Source organism: Jaculus jaculus, chromosome 13, assembly GCF_020740685.1.
Source record: "Jaculus jaculus isolate mJacJac1 chromosome 13, mJacJac1.mat.Y.cur, whole genome shotgun sequence".
NCBI classification, from domain to species: domain Eukaryota; kingdom Metazoa; phylum Chordata; class Mammalia; order Rodentia; family Dipodidae; genus Jaculus; species Jaculus jaculus.
The window spans coordinates 24,578,077-24,603,215 of record NC_059114.1 but is presented as its reverse complement, the minus strand read 5'-3'; the positions used below and the strand labels follow the sequence as shown (position 1 = coordinate 24,603,215).

The following is a 25,139-nucleotide window of genomic DNA, read 5'->3' as shown; positions in this document are numbered from 1 at the left end:
GCCCAGCGTGGATGCCAGGAGGCTGACTCCCATCTTCAGCCACCCTCTGGGCAGGGCTGTGTGGACAGGAATCAGTCCTGGAACAGAGGACTGCTCAGAGAGGAGCTGGAAAGGACACATGTCCCCTCAGTATCCCCCAGCATTGGCAGGGCTGGGCGCTCGAATCAGAAACAGCTGCCTGTCGTGTGGAGAGCTGAGGAGTGCCTGGCAGGGCCTAGGACCATGGAGGGGGCAGGCAGCTGGCAGCCCTGGGAAGCAGTGGAAGGTGTCTGAGCAAGCAAAGGGCCTCCATCCAGGTCTTTGGTGTGTGGGCCCCAGGTTTCTGTGTTGGGGGAGTGTGGTGGTTTGAAGGTAAAATGTCCTGCATAGTCTCACGTGTTTGTGATTAAGCCGTGTAGTTAACCTTTACTTGGTCTTTGGGAGGGGGAGTCTTGCTGGAGAAGGTGTGATGCTGGGAACAAACCTTTATAGGTGTAGTTCAGGCCTGCTTGCCACACTCACTTGACCCTGTTTCCTCTCTACAGATGTGACAATGTGACACCAGGTGTCTGCTCCCACCATTCCTTCCCTGCCACGATGCAACTTCCTCTCAAAACTGTCAAGCCACCAGGCGTGGTGGTGCACACCTTTAGTCCCAGCACTCGGGAGGCAGAGGTAGGAGGATCGCCGTGAGTTCAAGGCCACCCTGAGACTACACAGTGAATTCCAGGTCAGCCTGGGCTAGAGCGAGACCCTGCCTCGAAAAACAAAACAAAACAAAACAAAACAAAACCCCATAATTCAGAAATGAGCCTTTTCCTTCCATAAACTGCCTCCGGTCAGGTGTTTTGTCCCAGCAACAAAAGGGTAACTGCTAACTGGGAGACTGCCTCCTCCACTCTCCCCCTAAGGCTTTGCCAGTCACAGGACAGGGGTGACGGGCACTTGCGGGCTGTGAGCCGAGAGCGCACAGAGTCCCCTGCAGGTCTGCCAACTTGCTGGGTGCCTGGGTCCCAGGGTACCTTGCTGGCTCCTGGCAGCAGGTGCAATTTGACATAGGGATCTGCCAGGCCATTGGAGTCCATGGGCTTCAGTCCCTATAGGAGGAGAAGACAGTGCTGTGAAGACGTCGGGCAGGCTGCGTGCTCAGCTGTCACAAGCAATGGCATCTTTCCCTCCCCGCAGCCCACCCTGGATGCACAGGCTTAAAGATATGCCACTCCCTAGCTGTGTGGCCTTTGGCAAGTTTCCTAACCTCTCTGAGCCTCATATTCCTCCAAACTAGTCCCAGCCAGGGTCCCCGAGAGTCTGGAATGGAGTCAGCCTCATGTACGGCCCTCCACCCCTCCCTCAAAGTCCACCTAACCCTCCTCAAGCTCCCAGGATACGGCCACAGAAAAATGACCGCCCCAGAAGACTCCTCTTCCCCTGCGGAAACTTACTGCAGCCAATGTCTACCCTGTTCTCATCTGTCACTGACGTGGGCTGACAACGGTGGGAGGCAGGCCTGGTACCTATCCCCACCTAAGTCTTCTAGAAGAAGCCAGAGTGGGTTGGGGAGATGGCTTAGCAGATATGGTGCTTGCCTGCAAATCCAAAGGACCCAGGTTTGATTCCCCAGGACCCATGTAAGCCAGGTGCATATGGTGGCACATGCATCTGGAGTTCGTGTGCAGTGGTTGGTGGCTTTGGCACGGCCGTTCTCTCTTTCTGCCTCTCTCTCTCTCAAATAAATAATAAATACTTTTGAAAAAGATCTTTTTAAAAAAAAGAGAGAAAAAAAGAGAAAAAGCCAGAGCATCCTTAGGGGTCCCCAGACACACCTTTGCCTTAATGATGGTGCACTGCAGAGAACTGTTGTCCTGGTCATAGAGAAGACTGAATTCCAGGGCACCTAGGGTGGCTGCAGAGGAGCAGAGATGGGAGCCAAAAGAACATTTGTTTAGTCGATCAACAACCTTGTCCTGAGTACTTACTAATGGAAAGCTCAGGGCGCACAGTGGGTATTCCTATGTGTGCTAAAGGAATTAATGGATTTTAGTGTTTGCTGTTTCTTTCTTTTTATTATTATTATTTTTTGGGGGGGGTTTCCAAGGTAGGATCTCACTGTAGCCCAGGTTGGCCTGGAATGCACTCAGTGGTCCCAGGCTGGCATCCAACTCACAGCAGTCTTCCTACCTCTGCCTCTTGAGTGCTGGGATTCAAGTGTACGCCACCACGCCCAGCTAGCTTGGGATGCTCAACCTCTGTACATGCTCCCAGGGCTCACATCGTCCTGGCTTTAATGTCACCTGCTAGAGAAGTCCCCCGCCCCCCGGGAAGCATTCACCCATATAGTCACTCAACAAGCACACCTCTTCCATGGAGCTCTTGTTGATTTGAAATGCACTCATTGATGTTAGCATGCTCTCTCCACTACACTGTTCCAGTGGGTCAGCCAGCTTAGTGACCACTTTTAATTTTCAATTTTTAATTAATTTAATTTAATTTAAATTTAAATTTTTTGGTTTTTCGAGGTAGGGTCTCTCTCTAGCCCAGGCTGACCTGGAAATCACTATGTAGTCTCAGGGTGGCCTCCAACTCATGGCGATCCTCCTACCAATGCCTCCCGAGTGCTGGGATTAAAGGCATGCGCCACCACACCTGTCTAATTTTTAATTTAAAAAAATATTTATTTACTTATTAGAGAGAGAGAGAGAAAGAGAGAGGCAGAGTGGTCTTACCAGGGCCTCTAGCCACTGGAAACAAACTCCAGACACATGCACCACCTTGTGCATCTGGTTTACATGGATACTGGGGAATTGAACCTGGGTCCTTAGGCTTTGCAAGCAAGTGCCTTAACTGCGAAGACATCTCTCCAGCCCTTCAATTTTTTTTTCCCCTAGGTAAGGTCTCACTCTAGCTCAGGCTAACCTGGAATTCACTCAGGGTGGCCTTGAACTCATGGTGATCCTCCTTACCTCTGCCTCCCAAGTGCTGGGATTAAAGGCGTGTGTCACCACGCCCTGCTGAGCCCTTCAAATTTTATTTATTTATTTAATTTATTTATTAGAGACAGAGAGAGGGAGAGAGGGAGCCACTGCAAATGAACTCCAGATGCATGTGCCACGGCTTTACATGGGTACTGGTGAATAGAGCCCGGGTCATTAGGCTTTTCAGGCAAGTGATTTAACTGCTGAGCCATCTCCCCAGCCACTTCCCCAACCTGTGATTTTAAAATTACTAGCCATTTCCTCAGACACCATCCTGTTGCTCTGTGTTGAGCAGCATGAGAAATGACTGCTGTGTAGTACAAACAGCTGACCCTGGTGGAGCTGAGCCCTGGGGCGGATGCTCCCACGAAGCCTTCCCACATTCTCCCACTTCCTGGTCCCCAGGCACTAGGGAGAGGCGTTCTCTCCTCCCGTTCTGTACGTGGGCCTCGAAGCTCCCAACGACTCAGTTGGGCTCACACACGACCAGGGAGTAGAGGAGGGGTCACCAGCCCATTGCGGGGCTATAGCTATTTGTTGGGGGCCAGGCTAGGTGACCTGGCAGCTGTTCCTTTTGTCCCCAGTGCTCCTCAGGGCCAGGGGTCTCTGGTCTTGGAGGAGAGAGCTCACCAGCCTTGTCAGCTGTGGGCTGCTTCTACCTGTGCCTTGTCCCAGCCTGTCCTTGTCCTGAGCTGCACCTTCCCCAACCTACAGGCATGGCCCCTCCCAGAGTCATCTGCCCCTGTCCTGATCTTACTCCTGGGGTTTACAGCAAGCCTATCTCCTCTCTGCTCCTCATTCGCATATCTTGTCACAAGGATTTAGTGAACACATATCACATGCCTCGAACTGTTCCTGGCAGGAAGGACACCATGACAAAAAAAAAAAATGTGATAATTGGGCTGGAGAGATGGCTTAATGGTTAAAGTGCTTGTCAGTGAAGCCCAGGTTAGATTCTCCAGGTCCCATGTAAACTCAAGGTGGCACATGCATCTGGAGTCTGTTTGCAGTGGCCAGAGGCCCTGGTGCGCCCATTCTCTCTTTCTCCTTTCAAATAAATGAAGTAAAATATTTTTTTGAAAAACCACAGGGGTCTGGGGAAATGGCTCAGTGGATAAAGTGTTCAGTGCTCAAACTGGAGTACTCAAGTTCAAGCCCCAAACCTTGCATAAAAAGCTGGAAGCTGGGCTGGAGAGATGGCTCAGCATTTAAGGTGCTTGCTTACAAAGCCTAATGACCAGGGTTCAATTCCCCAGTACCTACATAAAGCCAGATGTACAAAGTGATGCATATGTCTGGAGTTTGTTTGCAGTGGCACGAGGCCCTGAAATGCCCATTCTCTCCCTCTCTTTCTCTCTCTCTGCTTGCAAATAAATAAAATATTAAAAAAAAACACTATTAAGCCGCAGACACACAGCTGTGTGTGGGATTAGGAGTCTTCATTCTAGCTAGAGAAACAGCCAGGCTGAGACTTGAGGGTGAGGCTACTGTCTCTAGACCACAGCGTTAAAACGATTTGGACAGTAACCTTACTGCTGTGTGTTTTACACCAGTGTGTGTGTGTGTGTGTGTGTGTGTGGAGAGACGGCTTAGCAGTTAAGGCACTTTCCTGCAAAGCCTAAGGACCCATGTTCGGCTCTCCAGGTCCCACATAAGCCCGACACACGGATGACACAAGCAGGCAAGGTTGCACATGCGCATAAGCCGGCACACGTGTTGGAGTTCGGTTATAGTGGTTGGAGGCCCTGATGCACTAATTTTCTCTCTCTCTCGCTGTCATTCTCATTCTCGTTCTCTTACATAAAAAAGCCAGCCTGCTGGGCTTTCCTCAAAAAAAAAAAAAAAAATCTATATTGAAGCCCTCACATGATGGTACACGCCTTTAATCCCAGCACTCAGGAAGCAGAGGTAGAAGATGGCTGTGAGTTTGAGGCCAGCCTGAGACTGCATAGTGAATTCCAGGTCATCCTGGGCTAGAGCAAGATCCTACCTGGAAAAACTAAAAAAAATAAAAAAATAAAAAAAAATAAAATAAAAAAATCTAGAAATCTATGTGGGCCAGAGAGATGGCTCAGGTGCACTTTTTGCACAAGTGGGTCTGAGGTGCTCTGAAACCACCCAAGTTTGAATCTCCAGACCCCATGTAAACAGCTGGGCATGGCCACATGTGCCTGGTACCCCATTGCTGCAAAGGGGAGTAGAGACTAGGGAATCCCTTGGACTCACAAAAAAACAAAGAGCTCTGGTATCAGTAAGAGACTCTGGCTCAATATAAGAACAGGTGGAAGGGTGATGAAGCGGGACACAGACTCTGTCCCCAGTAGCTGACAGCATGGGATGCTACAAGGGTGTGTGTATATACACCCCTCCCCCCCATTACATACCCACAAGCAAAAAAATCTAGAATTAGCCACATGGTGGTGCTCACCTTCCATCCCAGCCCTTGGAGGCAGGAAGACAGTGGGCTCAAGGCCAGTCTGGGCTACAAGACCCATAAACTAAGGGCTGGGGTGTAGCTCAGTGGCAGAGCACTTGCTTAGCATGTGCACAGCCCTGAGTTCCATTCCCAGTACTGCAAACACAATATAAATATAATTAGTTAAAAATATATAATATATATATATCACATATAATGTATATATAATTAAAAATATATATATAATCTTTGAAATGTTGGTGTTGTTTTGTGAATTCAAGACACACACATTCATGTTTTTAATTTTTAAAATTATTCAGATCCGTATGGTAGGGGCTGGAGTGTGTCTGCTGACTCGGGAGCTCTGCCTTGCCCTCCTGGGGTTAGCGCCAGGTGTCTCTCCCTTGGGTACCACCTACTTGCTTCATCGGAGTCATAGCTGTTGGCCTCTTCTTCCTCCTCCTCCTGGGGTGGTGGCTGGCGCGTAGGAGCCACGGCAGGCTTGGGGGCCACGGCAGGCTTGGGGGCCACGGCAGGCTTGGGGGCAGTGGCTGGGACTTGGGAATAGGGGCCTGATGGGTGGGGCGTTCGGTCCTCCCTGGCTCCAGCTGCTGAGAAGCTCCCAGCTCCCCCTGTCCTCTCCTCCTGGGCTGAGGTGGTGACCCCTGGATAGGCAGGATCAGTTGGAGCCACCTCTGTAGGGACATGAAGGATAGGAAAGAAGCACTTGAATTTGTTTCCTAACAATACAGCCCCAGGCAGCTACCCAAAACGAAGGTTCCCAGGCTATGCAGAATCAGTAGGCCTTGCCATGGGGCCCTGGAATCTGCTTTTGTCAGCTGCGCCCTGGAGCCAGTTTGGATACAGACAGAGCAGACTTCACAGGGCTACAGTCAGTGATGTGGATGTGGACTTGAGCCAGAGAGCAATACGCTTTCTTCTCAGCTGCGTGCCCCAGAACAGGTTACGTCATGTCTCTGAACCTTGGTTTCTTTGCAGAAGGAGTTACTATATCTGAAGGTAATCCCATAGCAGAAGGTATTATTTTATTTTAAAATATTTTATTTATTTATTTGTGTGTGAGAGAGGAAGAGGCAGACAGAAAGAGAGAATGGGCGCACCAGGGCCTTGAGCCACTGAAAACGAACTCCAGATGCCTGCGTCCCCTTGTGTATCTGGCTTACGTGGGTCCTGGGTAATTGAACCGGGGTCCTTAGGCTTCACAGGCAAACACCTTAACTGCCAAGCCATTTCCTCAGCCCCCAGAAGGCATTATTTTAAATAATATTTTCATAGCATCGAAGCAGCACCTGACCCACTGGAAAATAATGGCCATATCATAGCTATGGCATCTGCGGGTGGAGATGGAGCAGAGGACCAGAAGGGAGCGAGCATCGCTATCACTCAGAGTGGGCCTAACATCTACAAGCGGGCTCCATGTGAAAGTTGTCTTTCTTTTTTAATTAAAAAAAAAAAAAATTTAAGATAGAGTCTCACTCTAGCCCAGGCTGACCTCAAACTCACGGTTATCCTCCTACCTCTGCCTCCTGAATGCTGGGATTAAAGGTGTGTGCCACCACGCCCGGTTTACCTTTTTTACCTTTGTTCTTTTTTGTTTTTTCAAGGTAGGGTCTCAGTCTAGCTCAGGCTGACCTGAATTTCACTCTGTAGTCTCAGGGTGGCCTCGAACTCATAGCAATTCTCCTACCTCTGCCTTCTGAGTGCTGGGATTAAAAGTGTAAGCCACCATACCTGGCTTCCTTTTCTTTTTTTTAATGTTTCAGTTTGTTTACTCTTCCCCACAAGCCTGTGATCCTCTGTTTGGTAGGTGACGCTAAGGCCCAGGGCAGTCCAGTCACTTGCCCAGGGCCACACGGCAGGAATTGAAGGAGCACAGATAGAGATGCCAGGCAGCCTGAGCTGTGAGCCTCCCCGAGTTGACTTTTTCTATGACTTAGTGTAGACAGTCCAGGGTTTGGGGAGGAAGGGCTCTTTCGACCTCACTAGACAAGTCCTCTCAGAGTTTAGGCTGAGCAGCCCTGCTCTCTCAGGGAAGTGTGTGTGTGTGGGGGTGCTTTGGAGGTGGAGGTCTTGGGCCATCGGGGAGGAAGCCACACTTACCTGCACTCTGTTCTGGGAAGCGTCCTGCTGGCCCAGGAGCTGGCCTGCTGCCCCCATGGGGCCCTGCGGGGAACAGAGAGATAGGTGGTAGTGAGGGTACACTTTGGGGTGCTCACCTCTCCCCTTGTTTAATAGTGTGGACATGGGGACAGCTGGTGGCATGTGGGGGTCCCCAAGGCTGTCCAGCTGGAGGCCTACCCATAAGAAAGCTCCTCGACACAGGAACCTTCCTGATCTTGCACTTCCCCTGAGCTTCACTGGGGCCCCTTCTTCATGGTGGGCAAGATGCCCTCAACCCCCAGCTCCCCGCTCCAAGTGCAGAGCGCCCCCATTCCAGGGTCTGAGGAGCACTTGGCACATGGGAGGGACTGGAGTCATTGCTGGGGGACGCCAGGGTGGGTACCTGGCTGCACAGGCTGAGATGGCATCTGGCTGGGCACAGAGGCTGGCACGGGGCGGGAGGCCTGGACTGAGTTGGCCCGTCTCAAACCTGTGGGGAAAGGAAAAGGGAGCCAGGGTGATCCACACACGTTCCCAAACGTCCCCCGCAAATGTACACGGAGGCGCTTGGGGCTCCATTGGAGGTCAAGGTGTTCCCTGGCCTCTGCGCGCGCCCCATGCTGTCCCTGTGCGGTCCCTGCAAGTCCCAGCCACCGAGCCGCCGTTGGGAGGCGCAGGGTAGCGCGGCAGGGTGGCTCAGGCCTGCCCACTAGCTACTTTGAAGAGCAAGCCCAAGGCTGGCCTAAGCAACTTGGCAAGTTTTGTCCTCAAAATAAAAAGCAAAAGGAGGGCTGGGGGTGGAGCTCAGTGGTGGAGTACTTGCCTGGATGAGGGAAGCGCTGGGTTCTATCACCAGAACCACAAAGAAGGGAGGAAAGGAAGGAGGGAAAGAGAAAGGAAGGGGAACACAGGTTCTGTGATCCTCCCCTCTCACGTGACTTGCACACACGCCCTGACTTCTCTGGGCCTCAGTTTCCTCTTTGGTTAAATGGGGTCAGAGGGCCATATGCTGACATGAAGCCCGTGAGAGTGCTGTTCATGCAGTGTGCAGAGAGCACACGTCATGCGCTGTCATTTCATTTTCATGGGCAGATTCCATCTGTCATCACACAGCTGCATGCACAGCCTTTTCCTTTGGAAGCCGCGTGACCTTGGACTGTTCTCTCACCCTCTTGGGACCTCAGATGCCTCATCGAGGCAACAGCTGTACCCAGCTTGTAGAGATAATGAGTTATCATTTGTCTGGGCTTGCTATGTGCTGGGGACATCATTTATGAGAGCTTATTTAATCTACACTCGAGACTCTTCAAGGTGGGTGAACTGAGTCACGGGGGCGGGGCTGCTTAAGGAGTTACCCAGTGCCTCGTGGCTGGCTAGTGGCAGGGTCTGAAACTCTACAGTGTGTGTCTGAGGTGCTTGGGACACTGCACTTCCCGCGTGCTGAGCTCCAGGGAGAAGCCGAGTTCTCACTGGCTCGATCACACCTCCCCTGAGTTCTGAGCAGATGCTCAGGGCAGAGGACACTTTGCTCTCTCTGCCTGCGGCTCCTCACACCCCCAGGTGTCCCCCAGGGCCCTGCAGCACTGCCTTTGTCCCTCTGGGCTCTTCATTCACTCATTCATTCACGCACTCACTATATGATTTGCTCATTCAGTACTCCATTCAACACACATTCGTTGAATGTCCATCCCATGCCAAGACCTGTGCAGGGGGACATAAGACTTCATTTCCAGGCTGGAGAGATGGCTTAGCAGTTAAGGCGCTTGCCTGCAAAGTCAAAGGACCCAGGTTAGGACCCACATAAGCCAGATGCAAAAGGTGGCGCATGTATCTGGAGTTCATTTTCAGTGGCTGAAGGCCCTAGTGTGCCCATTCTCTCTTTCTCTGTCTGTCTCTCTCAAATAAATAAGATAAAATAAATACTAAGAGAACCCCTTTGTTTCCACAGGAGTGCATGGTTGGCTTGATCCAAGGATGGAGACAAGAGACAGATGCTGCAAGACTCCCAGCCGTCGCTCACTGGGAGCTTAGGATGACCACATCCCGAGCCTCATCACGAGTTCTCCCCCAGCTCAGGGCCCTTAGCAGTGGAGGAAGTGGAGGTTAAGTCTGCTCAAGGTTGCATAGCTAGGAAGTCCAAGGAGAGGCTTCTGTCCAGTCTCACCCTGAAAGCCACATTCTTTATTTTATTTTATTTTTTTATATATTTTTTTAAAAAGTTTTTTGGTTCATTTTTTATTTACTTATTTGAGAGCGACAGACACAGAGAGAAAGACAGGTAGAGGGAGAGAGAATGGGCGCGCCAGGGCTTCCAGCCTCTGCAAACGAACTCCAGACACGTGTGCCCCCTTGTGCATCTGGCTAACGTGGGACCTGGGGAACCGAGCCTCGAACCGGGGTCCTTAGGCTTCACAGGCAAGCGCTTAACCGCTAAGCCATCTCTCCAGCCCCACATTCTTTATTTTGACACCTGCCCTGTTCGGTGGAGTTACTGGGTGTGTCAAGCCCCTCTGTGTGCAAGCACTAGCCCCGCAGCGTACATGCACCATTTTTTTTTTCCAGGTCTTCTGAGTCACCCTGTGTGATAGCTTAAATTAGATGTCCCCCGTAAATTCATGTGTCCTGAATGCTTGATCCCCAGCTGATGGCAATGTGGGGATTGGATCCTCACTGGAGGAGGTGTTTTGTTGGATGCGGGCATATGGGTGTTATAGCCAGCTCCCCTTTGCTAGTGTTTGGCACACTCTCCTGCTGCTGTTGTCCACCTGATGTTGGCCAGGAGGTGATGTCCAGGCTCTCCTCAGGCTACATTTTCCCTGCCATCACGGAGCTTCCCTTCGAGAGTCTGTAAGCTGAAATAAACCCTTTCCTCCCGTCAGCTGCTTTTGGCCCGGTGCTTTGTGCCAGCAACGTGAAGGTAATGCAACACTCCATGAGGTAAGAATGGCCCGGCTTATTCCTATTTCCCAGGCACAGGTCCTCGTGCATAGAATGGGGGCGCAGAGCTGGTGAGGCACAGGGCTGGTGAGATGTGGGGTGCACGCACTTGACACTGAACTACTGAACTACAGTGACACAGGTTGTGCACGACCCGGTATTTTAGTGGGGGGGGGATACCTTTATCACTACTCACCCTCTCCACTCAATGATTTGGGCCACACAGAGCATGCCGGGTCAGCCCTGGGTGCCACATTGCTGGGCCTTTGCACACACTACATGTCCCCTTGGAACCCTGTTATTACCACCTCCCCCTTGCACACACTGAATTTGCTGTTCCTTCTCCCCCCCGATATAATTCTCTTTTAGAAGTTCCCTCCTTTGAGGAGCTCTTCCGAGACTCTTTGGACAGAATTAGAGTTAGAATTAGAAGTTCCAACAGTTCAATTCCCCAGAACCCATGTAAGCCAGATGAACAAAGTGGTACATGCATCTGCAGTTCGTTTGCAGTGGCTGGAGGCCCTGGTGCGCCCATTCTCTATTCTCTTTCTGTCTCTTTCTCTCTCTCAAATAAATAAAAATAAATATTAAAAAAAAGAGAAGTTGGGTTGGAGAGATGGCTTAGTGGTTAAGCACATGCCTGTGAAGCCTAAGGACCCTGGTTTGAAGCTCAATTCCCCAGGACCCACGTTAGCCAGATGCACAAGGGGGTGCACACATCTGGAGTTTGTTTGCAGTGGCTAGATGCCCTGGTACACCCATTTTCTCTCTCTCTAACTGCCTCTTTCTCTCTCTCTGTCACTCTCAAATAAATAAATAAAAATAAACAAAAAATTAAAAAAAAATAGAAGTTCTGGGGTCCAGGTAGCTTGAAGTACTGCTCTGACGGTTTCATGAAGTGATGCACTTAGAATTCTTAGCACAGCACCTGGTGCACAGTAAGCACTCAATCAACTCAGGGAGTTGTTCTCACAGTCCTTGTTGTTGGTATCCCTGCAGACAAAAGGTCCTAACTCCCTCTTGTCATTTGCAGGCTAAGTGGATTTCTCTTCTACTGGACCTTGGCTTTTATGGGCCAAGGCCATGGCTTTATCTCTAGCACTTGGTACCAGGCTTGAGGTACAGCTTGTGCTGGGTGAATACTTAGTGAAGGAGCCCTGTATGTGCTAATAATGTTAGGAGCCCAATCAACCAAACAAGCTGCTCTATGGGGCCCCCATTCCAGAGTAAGCAGTAGGCAATAACATCCATCCCAGAGGACCTCCGAAAAGGCTTCCATGCTGTATGAGCAGATAGGTCCTGAGGTCCCAGGATGGAGCCCGTGGAAATTTCTTCCACTGTACTGCTTTGGCCCCACTGTGGGGGAGTCATGGCAGGCCAGTGAGAGGGGCAGGCTCTGCAGGGAAAACTGCCAGCTGTTCTTAGACCTCGTGTGACCTTAGATATGCTGCGTTGCTTTAGCCTCTATGTCTTACCTATGAAGGAAAGAGGATTATAAACAGGCCTGCCCCCAGAAGAGTTGTCAATGGGACTAAATGAGATAATACGAGCCAAGGGTTTAATGTCATGCCCAGTGGAAAACAGGTGCTCAGTCCACATGAGTTGGCGTCACTAGCTAGACATTCACGTCAGCAAGCCTTGGAGAGTCTGCACACAGTCATGAGTCAGCGTGGGTTGGGAAGCGAGGTGGGAGAGCTCAGTTACAGTGGGTGTTCAATAAATAGTTGGAAGCAAATGAGTTAATGGAGAGAGAAATGTGCATGATGTTAGACCAAGGAGCGAGCCTTGGGTGCTAATATGTTTAGGTGGTGCTAAGCAGTGCCTTAGCGTGAGGCACCATCCAGGAACTTGGAGGAGGTAGCAATGGTATCAGCCACTCAGTGAGTCCCAAGACAACCTAGGTTACAGAGGGACACACTGTCTCTAAGAACAAATGAGGGCTGGAGAGATGGCTTAGCGGTTAAGGCACTTGCATGCGAAGCCTAAGGACCCATGTTCTACTCTCCAGATCCCATGTAAGCCAGGTGCACAAAGATGAGGCAAGCATAAGATCGCACATGCCCACTAGGTGGCAGAAGCATCTGGAGTTCAATTTCAGTGGCTGAGGCCTTGGTGCACCAATTCTCTCTCTCTCGCTTTAAAATAAATAAATAAATAAATAAATAAATAAATAAATAAATAAAGTCACAACTTATAGGTTACAAGGTCTCAAAAAATAAACAGGCACTAGACAATAACAAGTGTTAGCAAAGGCATACAAAGAGTGGACCCCTGGCTGAGTGTGGTGACACATGCCTATATAATCCTATCACTGGGGAGGCTGAGGAAGGAGGATCACTGTGAGTTGGAGGCCAGCCTGTAGTTATTTTGCTCAAAGCTAACGGACCTTCCCTCTCATTTTTGAGGGAGGAGCAAGGCAAATATTCATGTACTTCTTACATATGTTAGAGAAAGAAGAGACCATAATTACAGTTGCAGATATATGTAGCCAGAATTGGTATGACTTCTTTTCTTTCCTCCACCACAACCTTAGATGGACAGCTGGAACAGAACATGGCATGCAGCAGGGGCTCAATAAAAACCGAGTAAAAAAAAAAAATCAACACTCTTCCCTCGTGCTTCCCAACTCTGATGGATGCATCTAGATGCTTCCTGGTCTCTCACCTGCTGGGCTCCGGCTGGCATCCCCAGCACTCCCACTGTGGCCATGGTCCCAGCCCTCTGAATCCCGGGCCGATGTACTCATTCTTGCCTCAGAGGCCCTGCGTACAGGAGGCCCATAGCTTCCTCGCCCAGGAGCAGAAGAAAGGTCAGGGACTGTAAGGAAAAGCATGGATTGAAGAGAGAAAGGATGATGGGGGCCTGGTGTGGAAGGACTCCTGTCCCACCGTGGGGCGTGCTCCGCAGAACCCACCTGGCTTCTGACTTGGACCCCTCCTGTCCTCTGTGTCACCTGGAGAGAGAAATAATGGGGAGCACTTGTTTGCTGATATTGGGAAGTTCTTATTTTAGATGCCCACAGGGAGCTTATCTGCCCTCCCAAGTATATTTTTTTCAAAGAATTGTTTCCCTCTCACCTCCCCTCTGAGCTAGCTTATTTACACACTTATTTGCACAAAGGCATGTTGAGCACACTTGGGCTTAACAAGAGCTGTCTTTCAGCCTAGAGGGAGCAAGAGCTGGCCAGGAGGAAGGATGCTGCAATGGAGGACACTGAGCCTCAAAGATGAAGAGTCTAGCAGACAACTTGGAACTCTGAAAGGATTAGAAATTGCTTACATGGTGTCAGGAGGAATGCATTTGATTTGTTGGTGCATACATTGAGAAGCCATCTTATGCGTGATACTGATTGTTTGATGCCTCAATTTTTAGAATTATTATTTATTTATTTGAGGGACAGAGAAAGAGGCAGGAAAGAGAGAGAGAGAGAGAGAGAGAGAGAAAGAGAGAGAGAGAGAGAGAGAGAATGAGAATGGGCACACTAAGGCCTCTAGGCACTGCAAACAAACTCCAGATACATGTGCCACCTTGTGCATCTGGCTTATGTGGGTCCTGGGGAATTGAACCTGGGTCCTCTGGCTTTGTAGACAAGTTTCTTAACTAAGCCATCTCGCCAAGCTGGATGACTCAAATTTTGAGCCCTCCAACTATGGGCCTCCTTTTTGAAGCAATGATTGCATTCAGCTACAAACTCACCATTTGAATCAGACTTCACCATCCAGGGACAGCTGATTATCACACGGGCTTCATCTGGCCAGTCCAATGGTTGGTCTCATCCAATTAAAATGTGATTTTAGAGCTGGGTGTTGTGGCACATGCCTTTAATCCCAGCACTCGGGAGGCAGAGGTAGGAGGATCACCATGAGTTCAAGGCCACCCTGAGACTACATAGTGAATTCCAGGTCAGCCAGAGATAGAGTGAGACCCTACCTCGAAAAAGCAAAGCAAAACAAAACAACAACAAAAAAAACCAACACAAAACAAACAAACAAAAAAAACCCCAAAAAACTGAGGGGGATTTTATTGTTTTAGGTTTTCTACCTGTTTTGTCTGTTTTAATCACCATTGAATAATTAATAATAACAGGGATAATAGTACTGCTATCAATGGTAGTGATAAAGTGATAATTTTCTTTTGCTAATCTCCTTTTACTTAACTTTTAATTAATGTAATTCAAGATGTGCTTCCAGCTGCTAGAGAAAATACAGGGGCCAGGAAGGCCTTATCACCAAACCCTCACATCCTCCAAGTAGAGGAATTCCCTCACAAATTTTAATTTCAATTTCCTCTGCTTTTTCACTTTGAAATATCAATACAGGTTCAGGCGTGGTAGTGCATGCCTTTAATCCCTACACTTGGGAGGCTGAGGTAAGAGAATCACTGTGAGTTTGAGGCCAACCTGATACTATATATTGAATTCCAGGTCAGCCTGAACTAGAGCAAGATCCCACCTCAAAAAACCACAAATATGGGGCTGGAGAAATGGCTTAGTGGTTAAGGCACTTGTCTACAGTTTAATGACATAGGTTCAATTTTCCAGTACACATGTAAGCCAGATGCACAAGGTAGTGCATGTGTCTGGAATTTGCAGTGACAGGAGGTTCTGGTGCACCTATTCTCTCTCTCTCTCAAATAAATAACACACATACACACACACACACACACACACACACACACACACACACACATCAACACAGGGATGATAGAAAACCATCTTACAAGCTGTTTTTTGAGAGTTCCCTGTGTTACCATCTTGGTAAAGATTAATGGTGAGCTGTGAAAGGATAAAGGAATCTTAGATGCAAGAACAGAAAATTACTGGGTAGTAACCAGCCCACCGTCAGGCCTCCTCCAGGTAGACCAGTTGGCCTTGGCGTTGAAAGAGGAAGCTGTATTGTCCTACCTCGAGCTGGAGCCCGAGCTGTGTGCTTGGGCTCGGGCATGGGCTGCTCCGGGGCTGCAGGCTCGCTGGCCGACTGCTGGGGCTTGGTCTTCTTTATAGGCATAGGCTGTGGTAGGACCTGCTTGGGGAAGCCCTTAAAGAACCAGGCTCCTGATCGCTTCCAGACCTGGTGAGGGAGGCAGGTGTGGGAGATTGGCAGACAAGTGTAACCGGCCCTGCTTTCATGAGCCAGTTTCTATCTCTGCTCTGTGCCTACAGCATATGGACACAATAGCTACCACATCTGGTTATTCCCCACAGCAGCCCTGCAAACTCAATACAAATGGCCTAAGGAGGCCTCCCCTCCCCCCCCATTGGTGGAGAAAGGTGAACAGTGGTAATGTTAAGGGGTGGTCCAATAGCACATAGCTGGCGAGTGGACCAGCCAGGCCTCCTGTGTCGTAACTGTGACCATGCACTGGTTGTTGCGAAGAAGGTGCTCTAAGCTGGGTGAGGTGGTGCATACTTGTTATCCCAACACTTAGGAAGTAGAGGCAGGAGGATTAGCAATTCAAGGCCAGCCTGTGCTACATGAGACCCTGTCTCAAAAACAAGAAGCAGTTGATGGGGAGGCTGGGAGATGGCTCATTGGGTAAAGCACTTGTGGTGCAAGAATGATGACCTGAGTTTGGAGTCCCACAGCCCACATAAAGCCAGCCACAGTAGCATGATCATTTGCAGAGGAATCCCTCCAGAAGCTCATGTGAAAATTAGTCTGCGTAATGTGAACAATTAGGTACCCTGCCTCAAGCAAGGTGTAAGGCAAGGACCAAAACCTAGGGTTGCCCTCTTACTTCCACACACATGTCATGGCATGCCTACACCTGCACTCACACATGAGCATGCACATATTATACACTGTGCTGGTTTGAATGAAATGCCCCCATGACTCATGTGTTTTGAATATTTGGCTCCCAGCTGGTAGCAATTTGAGAGCTGTAATCTTGCTGCAGGAGGCGAGTCATTGAAGGCAGACCTTGAGGTTTATTAGTCCAGCCTTCTTGCTGCTACCTCCCAGCTAATGTGAGAAGATGTGATGTCAGCTTCTGCTCTGCCATGCCTTTCCTGCTTTAATGAAACTTCCCCTTAAGACTATGAGCTGAAACAAATACTTTTCTCCCATCAGCTGTTTTTGGCTGTGTGTTTTGTTCCAGCAATGACAAGGTAACTTCAATATCACACACACACACACACACACACACACGGAAGGGTTTAAATCAAAAGAGAAAGATCACCTACTTCCTACAACTTCCTGCATGTATCAAACACAGCCTACCTAGGGTGGTATGTGGGCATCTTTTGCCTACCTTTAAACTCATACTGGCTCCTACCTTGCTGTGTGACCTGGTGTGTGTGTGTGTATGTGGAGGGGTTGTTTGTAACTTAGCTTCAGGCCTGTGCAGTGAAGGAGAGCACCAGAGGAGCGTGTAGACACGGAGGAGAGTGCAGAGTGTCTGTGCCCTCCCTATGTCCATTCAGTCTTTGGCAGTGGTAACAGAGCCCCTGTTGCTGCTGGTCTTGGTGGGGGCAGAGGGATATCTCCATTCATGGCTGATGTTTCACTACCTGGCCCTGAGCTTGGAGATAACACCTTCATCAAACCCTCCTCAGATGCCTTTTTGCCCGGAGGCCGTGAAAAACCTGGAAAATCTAAACCAGAGGTAAAAATCTGCAGCATGGAATGAGAGATGAAGAAACTGGGAGAAGAAAGGTCTTGGATAAACTGGTAACATAAGGCAAACCTAAGGTAAGAAGATTTAAGGAGAGAAAGAGACAAAGTACAGAGTAAAGAAAAAAAACGTGTGGAGTGATGATGGATACAGAGAAGGAGGAAGAGAACGAAAGCAGCAAGGATGAGGGCGAGGAAACCCTTCAAAGGAGGTAGTGGGTGGGAGGAACAGGACATACGGAGACGAGAGGTAGAGCAGAGGGAAAGAGAAAGAAAAGATGTTGGGACAAGAAAATCCAAAAAGGGAGAAATGGGGTCAGGAGAATATAAGCCAGAGAGGAGAACTAAGAGGGAAGAGAAGAGAGACAGAAGGGAAAAGCCACAGATACAGAGACGACAGAGTCATGTGAACACTCACCCTGCCAGCTCACCAGCTGGCTCCCCTCCCTTTGCTGAGGCCGGGCTCATGTAGCCGGGGCTGGCTGCAAACTTGCTATGTAGCTAAGGATGATCTTGAACTTTTGATCCTCCTGTCTCCACTTCCCCAGTGGACCACCACGCCAGGTTTGAGGTGGTGTCTTGGATGCTGTGGTGTTGAGGATGGAACCAAGGGCTTGGTGCATGCCAGGCAAGCATTCTATTCACCAAGTCTCATGACCAGCCCCAAGCTGGTTCCTTACATACTGAACTCTTTTTGAGGTAGGGTCTTACTGTAGCCCAGGGTGGCCTGGAATTCACTATGGAGTCTCAGGGTGGCCTCGAACTCACGGCGATCCTCCTACCTCTGCCTTCTGAGTGCTGGGATTAAAGGTATGCACCACCATGCCTGGCACATACTGAACTCTTAAGATGCCAGACTCAACCAGGCTGCCAGCCTCCAAGTACTTCTCTGTGCCCCTGACCCCAGATAGGAGAAAGGATCAGACCACTCACCTCTCTCTGCTCAATGCAGATTTTGCACAGCCATACCGGATGTGGGCGGTTGTTGGAGGTCTCCACCCCACACTTAGTGCAGACATTCTGTGGACAAAACAGGCAAGCCTTGCTCTGAGCTGCGGGCATTGGAGAATGACCCAAGAAGAGTGGCAGTGGAGCCCAGGATCTCTTGGTGTATGGAAAGAACTAGAACACTCTTCCTTTTATGAGCAAGGCCAGTTAGAATAACTGTGTAACTGTGTGCTTGGAGTCTTGCTTCCAATTGTAAGACCTTGATCCTTTTACAAGGAACCAGGAAGAAATTTTCTCACCAGTCACACAGAGACCCATGGGCACAATGTGTGAAAAATGAAAGGCCAGACGGGCATGGTGGCACACGCCTTTAATCCCAGCACTCGGGAGGCAGAGGTAGGAGGATTGCTGTGAGTTCGAGGCCTCCCTGAGACTACATAGTGAATTCCAGGTCAGCCTGGACTAGAGTGAGACTCTACCTCGAAAAACAAAACAAAACAAACAAATGACAAAAAAAATGAAAGACCAATATAGCATCATTAATTCTTTCTTTCTTGAAGGGACTTGAGACCATCTTGACCCTGACTAGAAGTCAGCTCCCCGAGAAGATATGTGGGGTAGCCACTGGGACAGCGTGGTGGGGCATTGCACTGTGGGCTGCTTCCTTGCAGCCAGAACAAATCGGAAAACCTACAAGGGCACGAAATATCCCGTCAGATTGTTGGTGGCAGATGTGTTTTCCAGGATGGATCCGCTCTCCCCAGTATCCCATTCTATAGGCTAAGCGGAGCGCAGAGTGGGAGATGCCCAGTGGCAGCATGGGCTCCTCCAGCTGGGTGGGTCACCTAGTTCCCTTGTGTGGCCAGGAAGACCTGGGGCAGCAGTTGCATAGTTGGGGGGGTGGCAGGAGGATGACAAGGGCTTAGGAGGCTTCCTTTCAGGAATGAGTTCTCTTGAAGCCCAAGGAGTTGTAACCTGGCCCGAGAGACGCTTTCTAAGCCTCTTGTTCCATACCCCAAAGTAAAAGAATGCCGAAAGCATTCACACACCCTGTGCATACACACGTGCCAGGCACAGTCTCCAGACCACGTTTAACTCATGACCAAGATTCTCATAGACTCTACCATAGCTGATGCGCAGCATGGAGCTCAGCTCTAAGGCCACAGGAGGACTGGAGTGGCTTCCAGGGGGAGGAACCAAGATCAGGAAGAACTTGGGGGACAGTTGGCTGTGGGAGCATCCTGAAATTTCACATCCTCCCAACTGCCCTTCGGAGCCACCACACCTCACCTTTTAGAACCGCCTCCCCTTCCCCAGGCTGTGTAGATGTCGAGCAGGGCAGGGGGCTCGTGGGGCTGGTACCTTCTTACAGTCCTCACACACGACGCAGGCCGAGCCGAGCATGCCCAGTTGCTCTCCGCACAGGATGCAGCGGCTCACGCCGTCCCCGGCCACGTTCTTCCTCATGTTCTCTAGGCGGTCCACCAGGCGCCTGGAGGCAGAGAAAGACTGGTGAGGACCTGCACGGCCAGGGCACACCAGTGTCCCTTGGTGCCAGTGTGATAGTCATCACCTCCCAGAGTAGGGTCTGATGGTGGCTGTGGCGCCTTACCCAGGAAAAGGCCCACAAGCCTTTACTACCCTTCAGGGCCCACCCGAAGTCATGGTCCCCAGTGTCCCTCCGTGCTGTGACTTCAGGTTAAGGTCCTTTCTGTCTCACATGACCTCCTCCAGAGGAGCAGCCTTCAAAGCTCTGGGCCTGTTTTCTAACTGTGACACACGCCCACACTGGGACATCCTGACGGGCATCTTGGGCTGATGCTTGCACACTCATCCCCTCACAGGTGCCTGTTAAAATGCAAGTTCTCAAATGCCAGGCTTGGGCTTTGCGCTTGCCTGCAAAGCCTTACAACCTGGGTTTGATTCCCCAGGACCCATGTAAATCAGATGCCTGCAAAGCCTTACAACCTGGGTTTGATTCCCCAGGACCCATGTAACTCAGACGCACAAAGTGGTGCATGCATCTGGAGTTCATTTTCAGTGGCTGGAGGCCCTGGTGTGCTCATTCTCTGTCTTCCCCACCACTTGCGAATAGGTAAATAGTTTAAGAAAATAAAATAAATAAAATGCCAAGTCTGAGACTGGGGCCTCCTGGTGCTACATTTCTAGAAAGTTCTGAAGAGTTCCTGCTGATGTTGTGGGTCCAGGCCACATGCTGGATAATGAAGCTGTGAGGAGTACGTTTTCCTTCCATGAGCTATACCATTTGACCTCAGGTGCTTCGTTCATTAACCACTTCGACCCCTTTGGCATCCTCTCCTCAAACAAAGACTTACTGTCCCAGTGGGTGTGGTGGCTCATACCTCCAATCCCAGTACTTGGGAGGCAGAGGCAGGAGGATTGCTGTGAGTCCCAGGCCAGATAGGCTGCGTGTTGAGTTCTGGGTTTATAGAATGAGATCTTGTCCCACCCCTCCAAGAAAAAACCCAGGGGAGACGGTTCAGTGGGCAGAGTGCTTGGCATGTCAGCATGAGGACCTGAGTCTAGACCCCGGCATCCGTGGAAATGTCAGGTGGGCGTGAAGGCTCACCCACCTGTAATCCCAGCACTCTGGAGGTGGAGGCCAGGGATCCTTGGGGTTTGCTAGCTAGCTTGTTTAGACAAATAGGTAAACTCCAGATTCAGTGTCAAACTCTACCTCAAAATAAAAAATAAAAAAGGTAGAGGGCTGGGGAGATGGCTCAGCTGTTAAAGGTGCTTGCTAGCAAGGCCTGATGGCCAGGATTCAATTCCCCAGGACCCACAGAAAGCCAGATACACAAAGAGGAGCATGTGTTTGGTATTCCTTTGCGGCAGCAAGAGGCCCTGCTGCCCATGTGTACACTATTTGGTGTGTGTATGTGTAGTGTGCATGTGTGCAGCATGTAGTACATGAGTGTGTATGTGGTATACTCATAGGTGTTCAGATGTGTGGCACCGCACGAGGCATGCAGAAACCAGAGGAGAATACTGGGTCTCTCCCCGTTCATCGCTCATCTGTGCGTTCATCATTTCCATGAGATGAAGTCTCTCACTCATTCCAGAGCTTACCGCTGATGAGCCCCAGTGATTCTCTTGTCTCTGCTCCCCACAGGTCTGGGGTTTATGCACGTGTGGCCATGCCCAGATGTTTAAGCAAGTGCTGGAGAACCAAGCTGGGGCAGTCTCAGGCCCTGCTAGGTCCTCCTGCTTGTGTGAGAAGCACTCTTACCTACTGAACCAGCTCTGCAGCCCAGACTCCTTGGAAACTTTCTATGGGCTCGTGGGGAGGCAGTAATTGGGCAGGCTACCATCTGTAGTCTTGGAACTCCTAGGAAGGCCGTATCTTTGGGTGGAAGAGCACTTACTAATGAAGGAGGATAAGAGAAAACTAGCTTTTTCAAAGGCAGTTTCAGATAGGGATTGAGGCACAAAGAGAACCATGAGATGCCACCACAAAAATGGAACTCATGTCTGATTGAGACTGATCTACAGTCCCTCTGCTACCCAAGCTAGCACGCTACCTAGACAGATGGCCCTGGTTCAGAGATCCACCCCCCGTATACCAACCAATGGGGGTCTTCCTCTTGGCTAATAAAGGCTCCCGTCTTCTTCATGACCCGAACTGTACCCCACTCAGCTCAGCTCAGCTCAGTCCTGCTTCTCTGCTCCACCTGCCTACCTCCCTTCATTGGGGCCACAAGGATACATGTTCAGTCAGGCTTCCCCCAACCCAGCCTGGCTGGGTGGCAAGGGGGGGAAGAGCATAAAACTGTTTCTTGGTTTGGATAGCTGTTCTGCTTGTCTCTGCTTTCTAGCTTGGAGTAACTTCTCTCTTTGCTTACATGCACGATTTTCCTCTGGTCTCTAATCTGCCATGCGTATTTTTCCTGCTCCCCGGGTCTACCACAAGAGTGCTCTCACCAGCCCTTGCCTTGCTACCCGTGCAATTCCTTTAAACTCAGGGTAACCATGAGTGTAATTCTCCTCATTACTCATTTCTCTTCTGAATCTCTTGGTCTCTGCTTTGGTATCTGCTCTCTCATTTTTCCTTGAGCCTCACCATTAGTCCCCCTTAACTTCTCTAAAAACACAGGGCAGGTGCCACGCCGGTTTCTCCTGTTTTCCTGCACGAGCTCCTAGATCCCTACTTCCCACGTGTTTATGACTCTGTTTCATCTTTCCTTCCTCAATCCCAATCTCCCTTAAGTAAACTACACAATTTGTGATTTTTCTCCTCAATAAACTTAATAATAATTCATAATTTGTCTTTCCTGAGTCCATCTTTATTAAGGTAGGACAGAACACAAAACTTGAGATTTATAAATTCTGGGAGACCCTTTCTGAACCTCAAAATCCTGCATCACTATGGGGCAGACAGAAGGCCAGCATTCCAACGTCCATTTTACTGAGCAAATCCTTCCAGCCAGGCCAGACCTCAGGACTCCATACTGTCTCAGGTGCAAAATATACTCATTGGATGACTACCATTGTGAACTGAGTATGTGGCTCAGGAGGTAGGTGAAAGCCCTGGGTTTGGATCCCTAGCACCACATAAACTGGGCATGGTGGCACATACCTGTCCTCTGAGCTCTCAGGGGATGGTGTAAGAGGATCAGGAGTTCAAGGTCATCCTCAGCTACATAAGGAGTTTGAGGTCAGCTTGGCATATATAGGAAAATCCTGCCTCAAAATAACAAAACTAACCAGTCAACCTGCCAAACCAAACCCCTCAATCCAGACACCTAGGTTTTGTTTTGTTTTTTGTTTTTTTTGAGGTAGGGCCTCACTCTAGCTCAGGCTGACCTGGGATGCACTATGTAGTCTCAGGTGGCCTTGAACTCACAGCCATCCTCTTACCTCTGCCTCCCGAGTGCTGGGATTTTAGCCCTGGGGTCTCTGCGCCTCTGTTTCATCTGCAGACTAATAGGCACTGAGCTACTTTAGCGGTTGTCATATTATATTGCTTGGCACCCAGGATTTCACAGAGCCGGTTTGGAGAGGGGGGTTAGGGGAGGGATGGCGGGAGAGCCTGAGGGGTCCCATGCTTATCTCGTCTGAGCGTGCCTGTGTTCTCTCTTTTGTTGGTTTGGGATTTTGGATTCAATTTCCTTTGCAAAGCTGGTGTCAGGGTTTAGAAAATGAACTTGGCTAGAGAAGATAAACTTCAACAATGCCGAGGAACCACATGACAGATGTGGGATAATGAGGGCAGACGGGGAGGAAAGGGACAAGGGGCGGGAAGTGCACGGTGACTGTTTTCTCCTTGGCAGTCTTGTTCCCACCTATTTTCTTCCTCATCCACTGGCCCAGCCAGAAAAAGTCTGTTTTCCTCACTTGTATCAGTTAATTTCACTTTTCCATGACAGACTATCTGACAGAAGTAACTTGAGGGTGGAAAGAATTATTTTGGTTCATGGCTTCATGGGATTTCAGTCTGTCATGCCTTGTCCACGGTGGAGGGAGCATGTGACAGAGGCTACCGACATCACAGCGGACCAGGAAGCAGACAGCCAAACGGAGCCAGGGGCGGAGCAGGAGGCTTCAAAGGCCCACCCTTGCAAAGCCATTCCCTCCAGCTAGGTGCACTGCCCAAATAGTCTCGCCTTACGCAACAGCGCCTCCAGCTGGCGACAAGCATTCAGGACATGAGCCTGTGGGGACATTTCAGATTCAAACTAAAACATCACTCTATCACCAGGGTTCCAAAGCACAGAGAAGGCGAGAGACTTGCAGAGACCACCCAGCCTGAACTGGCATCTTGTTCTCTGAGCTTTGCTCAGAAGGAGAACCGGTGGCCAAAGTCTAAACAGCAGCGTGCTCTGCTAAGGAAACCAAAGGTCTTTCTTTCTCCCTCTTCTTGGACAACACGGTGTCGATGTGCCCGGTACTTGCAAAGCCACATTCTCACTTCTCTGTCAGAACGCCAGGCCTTACTCAGCTCAGTCGTGCAGACTTCATTCACACCCTTGTCCCGGGCCAGCCTCATGAGTGGCTCTGAGAGGCAGAGAGCGGCCCGCAGGCCCGAGCCCTCAGCACAGAGCAGACAGGAAGATGGTGTGAGGCAGGTTTAGAGCTCTGTGCCTAGAGCTGAGTGGGCAGCAGGTCTCCCAGGCACCCTCCCTGCTGCCCCAAATGCTGGTTTCCCAACATGAAAGGCCTCCTGCAGTCAAAGATTTCAAACTCAGAAAGAAAATGGAAGGAGATGAAATCAGACCTGTGTCATGGAAGACCATAAGTTACCAATGGGTTTGTTTCCTGATAATAAAGCAGTCCACCTCCTTCCCTCCTTCACCCTAGAAGAAATATGTACTCTTCTCTGTCTCGGCAGGAGAGCTCTTTGAGCAGGCGGGAGATTGCGCGTCCCTCACTGCTTGTCAATCACGTGGCATAGAATCAAGCACCAGTGTTCAGGCCCTGACTCCACCATGGAGATGGTCCAGGCTGAGCTAGGCATATAAGTCCGGATGCTGGGATTCAAGCATGGAGGGCTGTTAAGCTCAAAATGCTGATGTAGAATTGTGGCCAAATGTGAAATTTGAGGTTGGCAGTTTATCTGGATATCTTTGTTGCATGCCCACAGAAAAGGGAAGAAAAAGGTAATACCTCAAAACATTGTCGGTGATTACTGCTAAGCAGTGGGATATTGGTAGCCTTTATTCCTTTCTTTTTTTGAAATGTTTTTTTGAAAAACTTTTGAATTTTTTTTGACATTTTTATTTTATTTGTTTATTTGCAAGCAGACAGAAACAGAGAGAAGCGAGACAGACACAGAAAGAATGGTCACACCAGGGCCTCCAGCAACTGCAAACGAACTCCAGACACATGCGCCCCCTTGTGCATCTGGCTTACATGGGTCCTGGGGAATCGAACGTGGGTCCTTTGGTTTCACAGGCAAGCCCCTTAGCCACTAAGCCATCTCTCCAGCCCCTACTTCCTTTCTTTAATGTTTCTGTCTCTACCCCCCAACCAAGTAAGAGCCCAGTTATGACAATTCCCCTCTGCTTTTTTAACTGTCTTACTACGAACATGCCACTGCCTTTACTGGGGAGAAAGGTGCTTTAATGTTGAAGCTTCGCAGACTGTTGTGAAAAGGTTTGGATCATTCTTAGCTTGGCAGTGGCTTTGAATGACCAT

At 49.8% G+C, this 25,139-nt stretch overlaps 1 protein-coding gene across 2 annotated transcripts in view; it reads right to left on the bottom strand.

The window, feature by feature from the left end:
• Positions 1 to 25,139, bottom strand: part of Rph3a (rabphilin 3A) — a 114,773-nt gene that overhangs the window by 14,450 nt on the left and 75,184 nt on the right. For both annotated transcript variants that reach the window (XM_045131973.1, XM_045131972.1), the window contains exons 6-15: positions 19,347 to 19,476; positions 17,970 to 18,056; positions 15,329 to 15,494; positions 13,340 to 13,378; positions 13,090 to 13,242; positions 7,892 to 7,978; positions 7,489 to 7,551; positions 5,787 to 6,062; positions 1,803 to 1,882; positions 1,002 to 1,076 (exon numbers count right to left, since the gene is read on the bottom strand). In XM_045131973.1, coding sequence (XP_044987908.1) covers positions 1,002 to 1,076; positions 1,803 to 1,882; positions 5,787 to 6,062; positions 7,489 to 7,551; positions 7,892 to 7,978; positions 13,090 to 13,242; positions 13,340 to 13,378; positions 15,329 to 15,494; positions 17,970 to 18,056; positions 19,347 to 19,476 — 1,156 coding nt within the window. The remainder of the gene's footprint in view (positions 1 to 1,001; positions 1,077 to 1,802; positions 1,883 to 5,786; positions 6,063 to 7,488; positions 7,552 to 7,891; positions 7,979 to 13,089; positions 13,243 to 13,339; positions 13,379 to 15,328; positions 15,495 to 17,969; positions 18,057 to 19,346; positions 19,477 to 25,139) is intronic.